This window comes from Pelophylax lessonae (assembly GCF_965119305.1).
Source record: "Pelophylax lessonae genome assembly, chromosome: 7".
Classification (NCBI taxonomy): Eukaryota; Metazoa; Chordata; class Amphibia; order Anura; family Ranidae; genus Pelophylax; species Pelophylax lessonae.
The window spans coordinates 145,669,937-145,682,293 of NC_138774.1; the positions used below are offsets into that span (position 1 = coordinate 145,669,937).

A 12,357-nucleotide genomic window follows, 5' to 3' on the forward strand; every position below is an offset into this window, starting at 1 on the left:
TTTACATCCAAACACTCTGATGTGCCCAATGCTAGGCTTTGATCCATGCCACATTTCAAATAGAGTACTTTTAACAGCTCTTAAATATAGTGTGTTCTGTAGGTAGGCTGCAGTCATGACTGCTTCTCCCCAGTACTTGTGAGGTAGCTTGACATCCGACAACATGCACCTGGCCATTTCTTCTTTCTGTTACACCGTTTTATTCAGGAGTGTATGATGTGGTTGCCTGGTGTAGTATTCCTTGTCTCTTCAGGTATGAGGCCACTTCTTTGCTGATGTATTCTCCCCCATTTTTGGTGCATTTTATTTCCTGGTTTCTATTGGAATTTGTTGCTAGACATGTCCCTCTCTCGAAGTTTCTCTGACGTTTCATTCTTGTGTTTCATCAGATAAGCATTTGTGCACCTGGAATAGTCATCAATGAAAGTCTGTAGATATCTGTTCCTACCTCACGTGGGAGTTTTCTTTGGACCGCCTAAGTCACTGTGTATGAGCTGCAGGGTATGGGTAGTTTTTCTTTGACAGGCCTGTGTGGCTTTTGCTTCTATACATGAGCACTTTGCAAGGCTCTATTATCAAATCTAATAAGCATCTTTTTATATTGTCCTGTATAGCTTCCGGACTTCTGTGCCCCAGCAGCCTGTGCCATAAATGAATACATTTGCTGTGTAGGTCAATAGAGACTATATTGTCCTGTGGTGATGAGCCTGTATAAGTGACCATCCAGTTTTCCTTTTGCGAGGCATCGCTTATTATTGTGAATTGTGCATTCATCACCCTGGAACTTAACTGTGAGACGGTTGTTTGCAAGACTTTTCACTGATAGAAGGCTGCCTTCTAGTTCTGGAACATACAGCACTTTCTTTACAAGGATACTGTGCTTGCCTCCTTGTGTTGTAATGCAATGGGAGTGTCTAGGTCCAATATAATCAGTTGATGCATTAAAGTTCTAATGACGAAAAATGCAGTGACTGCATCCCTTTAGAGGCAATTAACTCTTAGGGAGTATATCACCAAAAATATAATTTTTAATGCAGAGGATACCTCAAATTTGACTTGTATCTTGATGATATCTTGTGTTTTCTGGGAAAATCAATGAGCCAATCATACAAGCAGGAAATTACATTTCTGGTTAAGCTTCTATAGAAGGCCTCCAGGTTGCCATATTGCATTGGGAATGATTGGAATGATTAAGGGCACGGCTATGGGAGCTAGTTTTGCACCCTGTTACGTTAACCTCACCATGGGTTTTTGGGAGGAATTTAATATCTGGCAAAACAATCCCTTCTTACAACACATCATTTACTATGGGAGGTACATTGATGACATGCTTGTCATCTGAGACAGTGACATTGACACCTTTCAGGCATTCGTCTCCCACTGTAACGCCAATGACCTGGGCTTGACTTTCACACATGTCATTGACCCGGTCCACTTGGTGTTCTTGGATTTGGAGTTTACACATGGCGATGGCTTCATAGTCTCTCTTAACCATTCCAAGCCGGTGGCTGGCAACTCCTACTTACATTTTGGGAGTTGCCACCACCCCTCTTGGAAGAAAAACATCCCCAAGGGGCAATTCCTGAGACTCCGCAGGAACTGCACCCGCAAGGACGACTATGTTGCCCAGGCACAATCCATGCTGGCCAAGTTTCGTGAGAAGGGTTATCCAGAGGATCTTGCTGGTAGGTTAATTGGATCCTGTATAAAATTGGCCCTACTATGTATGTATGAATTTGAGTTAGGGACCTTAGATTGTAAGCTCCTTGAGGGCAGGGACTGATGTGAATGTGCAATGTATATGTAAAGCACTGCGTAAATTGACAGCGCTATATAAGAACCTGAAATAAATAAATAAATAAATTATCAGCATACAATTCCTGTATGGATATGGACATGTCTCCAACTCACGATACTGAGAACAGCTCTCCCCAACATCCTGTTGTGCCCAAGGCCAGGTTTGTTACTAGTTTTAATAATAACTTCAATAAGATCACCCGCATTATTAAGAAACACTGGCCCATCCTGTGTTCTGATCCTAGATTGGGGCCCCATCTACCTGCAGCCCCCCAGGTAGTCCATAGAAGGGCATGCACCCTTAAGAATCGCATTGCCCCAAGCAAACTCACCAAGCCCACATGCGAGAGGGTCATGGACATCAGGTCATATTTTGATAATAGGGTAGGTGTCTTTCAATGTAAAAAGAGGAATTGCATGACCTGTTGGTTCATTCCCCATGGTCAAAGTTCCTTCTGTGACTCCTCTGGTAATTGATTTTCTATTAAACCATTTATCACATGCTCCACACAATTTGTCATATACGTCCTGCGTTGTCCGTGCAACCTATTGTACGTGGGCTGCACCATTCGCCATCCTCGTACACGGATTGGCGAACATCACAGGGCAATTGCACAAGGGGTCTCCACCATCAATGGAAAGGTTCCCCATAGCGTCCCCCGCCACTTCTCCACCCACCACAATGGGAACCTACAGGACCTGACAGTTTTTGCCATTGAATCCATACCCAAGGGTACTCTGACAGACAATGAGCAGTTTTCCCTGTTATGCAAGAGGGAAAGCTTTTGGATATACAGACTCCATTCGCTCTCTCCCTATGGGTTGAATGAAGATTTAGAAATACACTCTGTGATGTAGAAGCTAGCCCTTTAGTCATCATTTTTTTGTTTTTTATTCTTTTTATTTTTTGATACATATACACTTTCATACACATTTCCCGCACAATTCACACTCTAGTAGTGTGTTGCGTTCCTTTCTTTTTTTTTTTGCCATGTACATTTTTTTTACATTTACATTTTCTACTAAGTTTTTCATGCGTTCATTTTCCTGTGTTTTTTTATTTTACTTTATTTCATTTTTATTTATTCATGTGTTTGCTGCCAGCAGTTTTATTCCAGCAGGGGGAGCCAGTGCTGTTATTGGTGTTTCCTCCTCCCCCTTTTCCCCCCTATTCCTATAAATTTTCCCTTACTGCACACCATTTTTGGATCTGAGGAAGGGGCGATTCCCCGAAACATGTCATCTCAAATTTGGCGTTTATAATCTTTCCCCCATTGTCTCACTGATACTCCGTGTGTGGACCCTTGCTGTTATCACCATCTGCAATCTGTTGCTGTGTTCCCGGTCTGACATCCGGTGACGTCATCAGCTGGCACGGCTCAGGACACAGCCCTGTGTGTGTGGCTGATCCTCCTGTAGGCACAGCGGTGTCACCACATCCAGCTCGAGCGGATTCCGTGGAATGCACCCTCCTCCTCTCCTCTGTGATGCACTCCCTGGTGTTATCCCACACCTACATCACAGACAGCCCCTTACCATTGGCTTTCCTGGATACATCAGCAACAGCACCAGCCACCCCTGCAGGTATTGTTCCATTGTCCATGTTTCTTATGGTGACCTGCGGATGGGGTTGTTTCTTTTTGCCATCTTCCCATCGGAGCTTCTGTGGACATGTTTTAATCGTTTTATCACATTAAACTGTGACATTGTATTCCAACATATTTAGCCTTGGTGTATTTTTCTGTGTTGGTGAGCGCTAAATACTCCTTTTTTGTTCAGTGCCATAATGCATTGAATTTTACAGGTAATTACAGCAGCTGCAGATTCAAATGTAAAGATCATTTTTCATAACATTCAATTAGAATATCCTGTGTGTAGCAATTGCATAGGGCAGTGGTTCTCAACTCCTGTCCTCGGGACCAATTAACAGGCCAGCTTTTGAGTATTACCTTGGAGAGATGCAGACTAAATGCTGCAATCACTGAGCAGCAAATGATATCCCCTGTAATATATTGCAGTTATCTTGCAAACCTGGCCTGTTAGTGGGTCCTGAAGACAGGAGTTGAAAACCACTGGTATAGGGTATGCTATACAGTATACATTTTTTATTAGCCATTTTCATGAAAATGGAGTTACCCTTTAAGGACATTCTAGTTTAGTGGAATGCATTAACAGTTTTTTGAATTGTTTTGCTAGTTGCCTGGAGCTGCTTTTTAAATATAGTGGCATATTATTCACATTAGTCAGAATTATCTGCTTACTACATTTCTTTTACTCTAGTACTTTATTCCCAATTTAAACACTTTGAATTTAAAGGTATTTGACACACTGTCTGATTTAGGGGCAGTGGTAGCCAACTGCATTAAACCATTACTGCATCTGTCTTGCATCACTCCATTTGAATGGCAGTCACTGAAGCAATGTCACTTTTAATTACAATATAAGACTTGTGATTTAAATGTATTGTCACTTTTAAATTAAATCACTCAGGGTAAACTTCAATGTCTAATCTGTCATTCACCCCCAGTGTCCAGTCAAGTAACTCCTATACACACAAAAAAGGAGACAAAGTAACTAAAATAAAAGTTGTGGTTACTGAAATATGTTCACATGTGGAAAACCTGTCCAATCAAAATTCTGAAAGCCAAAAAACACTTTTGAGATGCAGTGTATTGCAGTAATGTGGGTATTATGTTAAATAGCAAGTTGCGGTGCCAATTATTTTGACTGGAAACCCAATACACTAAAGTAATGCAGCTCTGATGAGCTACCATGCATTGTAGCATTTTTTCTAATGCAGTGCACCACATGTCCATTTTTTCTCCTTTTTTGCACATTTGGCTTCCAATCAAAATTAGCTTGGAGAGCACCGTCCATTGAGATCTTGGGTCAGATTCACACTGTTCTATTGTGGTAATGCCTGGATGTTAACGTGCACTGCATTAGGGCAGCCCCATTTATTTTGAACAAGCTGCCAATGCACACCATCACAGGCAAAGCCCTTTTTTAAAAATGCAATGTATGGCAGTACAGGTGCATTGCTGTAGTGCCCTGGGGTACCATTTAAAATAATTGAAACCTTTGTGTCCCGACACACATAACATGCTTTACCATAGCCAAATAGAGTGAACCAATTCCTAAAGCTTCATACTGATGAATTCTTGATTAAAGCTAATTTTTCAAAGACCTGGGCAATTCAAACTGAAAATGTGATGAAGAAATGTACATCTTTGGAAACAAAGGAATATGTGCAAATCTATATTCAACTAGTTAAAAACTTAGTCCCACAACCAGTAACCTCCAAAGCTCATCTTCCATAGAGATTAATAAACAAATTTAAAATGATGCAAAATAGCAATTGAATGTGTTTTGCACAAGAAGGAATGCAGATCAAACCTTCCCTACACTTAAGGCCCGTACACACGTACCGATCGTCGGCATACAAACGTCGGTGGACGAAGGATCTGCCGATTGTACGCGTGTTAGTATGGTGCCTCCGACAGATGTCTGCGCACAATCCGCGGACAAAAGTCTTTCGTGCAAACATGAAAATATTTGTATGCCGACACCAGAACGGACGATTGTTCGCCTGTCAGTACACAATTCGGCCAACAGACCGCAGATTTGCAAGACTGGGCATGCTCAGAAAATAGAAAACACAGGGAAAGTTAACCATTACATGACATCACTTCTGCAGTCGGCGGACAAAATTCTTGTGCTGTCCTTGTGCTGTCTTTGCACTTTTCAGCAGACACCGACATCCCGGGGAGAAAAGAGGAACATTTGTAAGCCGACCATCGGTACGTGTGTACGGGGCTTAAAACTCCAAAAACAGACTGGGCAAAACACACTGATTGCATTAAAAACACAGTTTGAAATGTATGTCTAAAACAGGCTTTCCAAACAGGCCATATGTAAAGCCTGGTAGTGGTACACACTATTCATTTTTTTTTCCGTTCAACCCAGTGGGTTAAAAGAAAAAATAAAAACTGTCAGCTCCAGTCAGAGCCGCTATACGAACTATGCAAAGTTAGTATAGCGATCTCCCCCGCTGAGCTATTGTGTTCTGACAGGGGGACACCCCCCTCCAGAACACTCCAATCAGTGCTCTCTGCCATTGGCTGAGAGTTCTGATTGGGAGTCAGTCGGCTGCTAGTTTTCCAGCATGCACATCTGACAGAAGCCGCCTTCTGTCGGACAAACCAACATACACATGAGCCGAATAATGGCAATTTGAATTGGCAAATGTCTCCCGACATTCGACCTGTGTGTATCCGGCTTAGGTCAGACCCAAAACAAATTCATGCACACTATAGCTCTATGAAACATTTAAAAAAAACTAGCAATGGCTGGACCTGGAGCAGTAGAAATATAAAATGTTGTCATGTACATTAAAAGTTAAATGGTGTGCAGGTATATATTATTTGAATTATAAAACAACAAGCAAACCACAGTAAGAAACAATTCCAGACAGTTATTGGGCTGCACTAGTTTAATAAATGTCAATGTGCTTTGCAATAGACTTCAATTATATCCTGCAGGTGTGGTGCACTGTCAGTAAGTGTCGGTTCACACTATGGCGACACGACTTCGGGGCGACTTAATAAAGTCGCCGTGCACCGCGACTTCGGCGCAGCTTGCACCGACTTCACATAATGGAAGTCAATGCAAGTCGCTCCGAATTCGCCCAAAAGTAGTGCAGGAACCTTTTTCTAAGTCGGAGCGACTTGAGTCGCTCCTATTAGAACGGTTCCAATTGCACAGAATGGAGCACGACTTGTCAGGCGGCCAAGTCGCCTGCCAAGTTGGAACAGTGTGAACCGGCACTAAGAGTCCTGAATTCCATTTGAGGTCGAGGGCCACATCAGAGGGCTCAGAGGGCCACAGGTTGAGCACCCCTGTTCTAGACCTAAATGTGATGGATCGGAGGTAGCCTGATATATACAGATAATTATTGCTGCCATGGAACCATCACAGATCAACCACAGTCCACTGTTAAAATGAGAACAAAAACTGGATTAATATTGATGTCACAAAATCTGCTGCAATTTGGTAGAACACCTGCTCACAGATTCTCCGCTGAACAGGGCAGAGCGTGTCTGTCTGTTTATCCCCTTATTTCTTCAGCAGTCAGACTTGTACTGCACTGATGACCAATGAATGGGGCTGTCATTTTTTCTTTTTTTTAATAGAACAGAAATAAGTCCATTTCTCTGCTTACTTGTCCTATCCAGTTTTTACAAAAATCAAGCAATCCCATCACCCCTGGAAAAATAGGCCCGTTGAATTAGGAACATGTTCATGCAGAAAAATCTATTTCACCAGTTCATACAAGGGTACAAAATCACAGAATAGTCATAATACAGCACCCTGCTTAAACTTGGCATATTTCCTTATAAGCAAAAGCACTAATTTCCTCTGACTATACATCTCCTTTAATTAATGCATATGTGTACAGATGAAGCAATCACCTGGTTTCAATCTGCTGCTCTGGCTAGCATTTCCAGTTTCATTGTCAAATCTTGAGCTTTCAGACTGGTCTTTGGATTGTTGCAGGAAGCCACTGGTGAAAAAACATATAAGGTTAGTGATTAGCAGTCAAATATGTACAGTTTTGCTAATCAAAGCTGGCTTTAAAATTAATCAGTTACCTTATTTACCCCAGAGGAATGTATGGTCACTACAACAGTTGGGACATAGCAGGCAGGTCTTTCTACTGTTCACTGATACAATCCTGTAGCAAGGCCAGTGGGGATAGTGTGTGTTAACTGGAGGAAAAATGGTCTGGTGGTTCTTGATTAGACTTCTCTGTTCACTTCCCAGCCCCACACTGATAAAAAGCTAAGGGTTTGGAGGGGGTTTTTTTTGTCACATTACTTGTATGCATGTAACTTGTAATGATTTTAAGCATTGCATTGTGGGAATACTATGCTAAAAAAAAAAAAAAACGGTTTTATTAAAAGAATCTGGTATTTGCTTCTTTGCTTAGGACCATTTGGAGAGTATCTGTAACATTTCTTGAGATACTTAAGTAGAACTAAAAGGCAAATTTATTTTTTTACATTTTGTATAGGGTAAGAGAAAGTTATAACCGCTGTCAGTTTTTTTTTGCCATCTATGTCCCTATTAGAAAGATTTCCCTTCACTTCCTGTCTTCTAGACAAAACAGGAAGCGAGAGGAAATCCCTTTAAATTGGTAATTATTGGTTATCACTAAGCTTACAAAACCCCATTGGAGGATTTTACCTATTTTCCTGTTCTGGAGACAACACAAAACTTGAGATTTACTTTCACTCTTAGTGTTAACAGTAACTAGGACTAACAGGGGCACAGACCACAAAAAAATCTGACAGATATTCTAATCTGTCTCCACCCAAAACTTACAAAAAATTTCACCTTTAGTTATACCTTAACCATGTTTACATCATGAAGCTGTACTGGACACTGAACAATATTAGATTCACACAACACATATACCTGGAAAATTTTGCTTTTATTCCAAGTATTTTTCAGAAAATGTCTGACAATTGATGTGGTTGTGCACTGTATTGGAGACCCGTCATGTAAACCCTTGATCTGGTGTAGAGTTTAGATTTAATTATTGATGGAATGCTACCAGCCATTATTTTCCTCATTTATGATAAGTAATAGATATGAAATAAAACTTCAGTGTGTCAGAGATGGCAAAAAAAACCTTCCCTTCTCTATTAAAACTGGGGAAAAAAAAACTTTTTGGACAGAAACAACCATAGGAGAAATACAAAGAGTACAAATGTTGAACTCTGCTAGTTGTGTGGGTGACCCTTTACCTTAAAAACTTTGAGTCGCTGGCCTAAAAAAAGTACACAGTTAGGGACTTCTGACTTCCAGGATTTTTACAGTATGCTTATAGTGGATCAAGGACTTAAAGTTAACCTTTTACAAAAAAAAATAATAAATGCAGATAAAAAAATGTGCGCCTTCTTCACAGCCTTTCCCCCTCCTCCTCTCTTCTCATTTCTTCATTCCTCTTTCATAGAGCACACACATAAGCACACTGGCAGCTGAGTTATTAACAGGCAGGTCTTCAATGTAAGATTCATTTTCATTTTAAATAACACCCCACCACATTATGGTAACGCACATGACATGTGTTACAATGCCAGATAGTGCCCTATAGTGTGTTGAGGCAAACATTTTGTAATGTGTCAGATCTTTGGGACATCTGGTGTGTTGGAAGCCTGTTGATTTCAACAGCTGCCTTAACACGTCACTTGGCCCGTTTAAGGAAACTGTTAAGCCAGTGGGTTTAGTTCTACTTTTGGAGCTTTGTGAATTGAGCCTATTTTTTTTTTTTTGCTTATGTGTGGCTGCCCTGTTTTCTCTCTTCTGAAATTCCCACGATCATGCTTAGCGACTTCAACATCTCATACTCAGTCTGACAGTCTGACCCTTAACCTTGTTTTCTCCTGCCTATGCACTCTGTGCAACCTCACCAACAATCATTTCCCTCTCTCTGATCACCACCCTTTTAGCTTCTCTCCCTACAAACGCCTAACACTCACCCACAGAAACCTCTGTAGCCACCATAACCCTTCTCTTCTCTACTCTTCCACTGACAAATTCTGACCACCAAATCTCACCCCTGTTTGGCCCTAACTTAGCCACCTCTTCTCCATCCTAGACATGCTTGCCCCCTTCACTACACACAGAATAAGGCCCAGCGACCCCCTACAACCTTGGCAAACAGATGACACCAGAGGTCTAAAAACATGTAGCAGCACTTGTGGCATAAGACTTATGCTGGCCATACACTATACGAAAAATCGTTCAAACTCATTCTCGAAAAACGAACACTTGACTGTGAGAGTAAACGATTGTGCCATCATGTAATGACCAATAAATCGTTCAATGGACATAAATGAATCAGTTTTTTGTTCATTTATTCTCAAATACCCAGTGCAAACAGTTTGGACGAGAAACGCATTAACCTTTCAATTTCAAGTTAGTTCGGCAGAAAATTTCCAAACTCCAAGCTCAAAAACGTCACCACCGATTATCGATTTGTGCCCTGGCTGGAAAATGAACAAACTGTCCAAACGACCGAATTTCGGCTGATTTTTTATATAGTGTATGGCCAGCATAATGCCCCGTACACACGTGCAGATCGTCGGCCGAACGATCGGCCGTCTTTTGTCCCCGGGCTGTCGTGTCTGTTGAAAAGTGCAAAAGACTGCACAAGAATTTTGTCCGCCGACTGCAGAAGTGATGTCATGTGATGGTTAACTTTCCCTGTGTTTTTTCTTTTCTGAGCATGCCCAGTCTTGCAAATCTGCTGTCTGTCGGCTGAATTCTGTATTGACTGGCGAACAATCGGCCGCTCTGGTGTCGGCATACAAAAATTTTAATGCTTGCACGACAGATTCTTTTCGGCCGAAAGTGCGCCGTCGGCTGTCGGAAGCATCATACTAACAAGCCGAAAATCGGCCAATCGGTCGTCGGCCGAATCTTTTCGGCCGACAATCTGCACGTGTGTACGGGCCTTTAGTCTCAGAAAGATTTCAACTAATACACATCTGCCCTTCAAACAGGCCCGGATTGGCCAATCGGGAGAACCGGGAGAATTCCCGGTGGGCTGGTCGGGTTGAGGGCCGGTGACACCCGTGTTCTAAAATTTAGAACACAGCTGACAGAGAGGAGGCAGGACTGGTTGCTTAGCAGAGAGGAGGCAGCACGGATAGAATACATCCTCGGGTCTGAGAGGAGGCGGGGCTGAGGCAGGACAAACTGCTTAGCTGGGAGGAGACGGGACGGAGGTAGAGAAAAAATGTAATCAGCAAGCTCTGCATTATTACAATTATGCTCGACCTCCGTCCCGCCTCCTCCCAGCTAAGCAGTTTGTCCTGCCTCAGCCCCGCCTCCTCTCAGACCCGAGGATGTCTTCTCTCCCTCCCACCTCCTCCCAGCTAAGCACTTCGTCCCGCCTCCGCCCGCCTCCTGTCTCAGCTAAGTAATCTGTCCCGCCTCCTCTGCCAGCAGTGACCTAATGACGCCGGGGGGGGGGGGGCGCCATTTTTAAATCGAAAGAAAAAAACTGCAGTGGCCCAGCAGTGGCGCTCGCCTCTCATCACGGCCAGGTAAGACCCCTTCACAGCCTCTGACCATCTCTCCCTGTACCATGCCCACAGCCTCTGACCATCTCTCCCTGTACCATGCCCACAGCCTCTGACCATCTCTCCTTGTACCATGCCCACAGCCTCTGACCATCTCTCCCTGTACCATGCCCACAGCCTCTGACCATCTCCCCTTGTACCGTGCCCACAGCCTCTGACCATCTCCCCTTGTACCATGCCCACAGCCTCTGACCATCTCTCCTTGTACCATGCCCACAGCCTCTGACCATCTCTCCTTGTACCATGCCCACAGCCTCTGACCATCTCTCCCTGTACCATGCCCACATCCTCTGACCATCTCTCCCTGTACCATGCCCACAGCCTCTAACCATCTCCCCTTGTACCGTGCCCACAGCCTCTGACCATCTCTCCCTGTACCATGCCCACAGCCTCTGACCATCTCTCCCTGTACCATGCCCACAGCCTCTAACAATCTCCCCTTGTACCATGCCCACAGCCTCTGACCATCTCTCCCTGTACCATGCCCACAGCCTCTGACCATCTCTCCCTGTACCATGCCCACAGCCTCTGACCATCTCTCCCTGTACCATGCCCACAGCCTCTGACCATCTCTCCCTGTACCATGCCCACAGCCTCTAACCATCTCTCCCTGTACCATGCCCACAGCCTCTAACCATCTCTCCCTGTACCATGCCCACAGCCTCTGACCATCTCTCCCTGTACCATGCCCACAGCCTCTAACCATCTCTCCCTGTACCATGCCCACAGCCTCTGACCATCTCCCCTTGTACCATGCCCACAGCCTCTAACCATCTCCCCTTGTACCATGCCCACAGCCTCTAACCATCTCCCCTTGTACCTCTGACCATCTCTCCCTGTACCGTGCCCGCAGCCTCTGACCATCTCCCCTTGTACCATGCCCACAGCCTTTGACCATCTCCCCTTGTACCATGCCCACAGCCTCTAACCATCTCCCCTGTACCATGCCCACAGCCTCTAACCATCTCCCCTTGTACCGTGCCCACAGCCTCTAACCATCTCTCCCTGTACCATGCTCACAGCCTCTAACCATCTCTCCCTGTACCATGTCCACAGCCTCTAACCATCTCCCCCTGTACCCCATAGACATGCATTATGTCCGTATATCATCCGCAAACGGATAGGATGATATGCAGACATACGGACCGGATGACACAAGTGTCATCCGTGTCCGAAAAAAAAAAAAAAAAGTGCCACAGCGGACAAAAAAAACGGAGCGGCCGTGTGAAAGAGGCCTTATGCCCCGTACACACGTGCAGATTATCTGCAGACTTACCAAAACCATATATGAGGTCAAACCTAAACACTTTCAATTTGTATGCAATCCGGCAGGCCCTTGCACTACATAGAAAAGGTAAGTCTGCAGACAAAAGTCTGCAGATAATCTGCACGTGTGTACGGGGCATTA

The 12,357-nt window shown here is 43.9% G+C and overlaps 1 protein-coding gene across 1 annotated transcript in view; it reads right to left on the reverse strand.

The window, feature by feature from the left end:
* Positions 1 to 12,357, reverse strand: part of NRK (Nik related kinase) — a 489,556-nt gene that overhangs the window by 117,678 nt on the left and 359,521 nt on the right. The window contains exon 19 of the mRNA XM_082263406.1: positions 7,269 to 7,360. Coding sequence (XP_082119532.1) covers positions 7,269 to 7,360 — 92 coding nt within the window. The remainder of the gene's footprint in view (positions 1 to 7,268; positions 7,361 to 12,357) is intronic.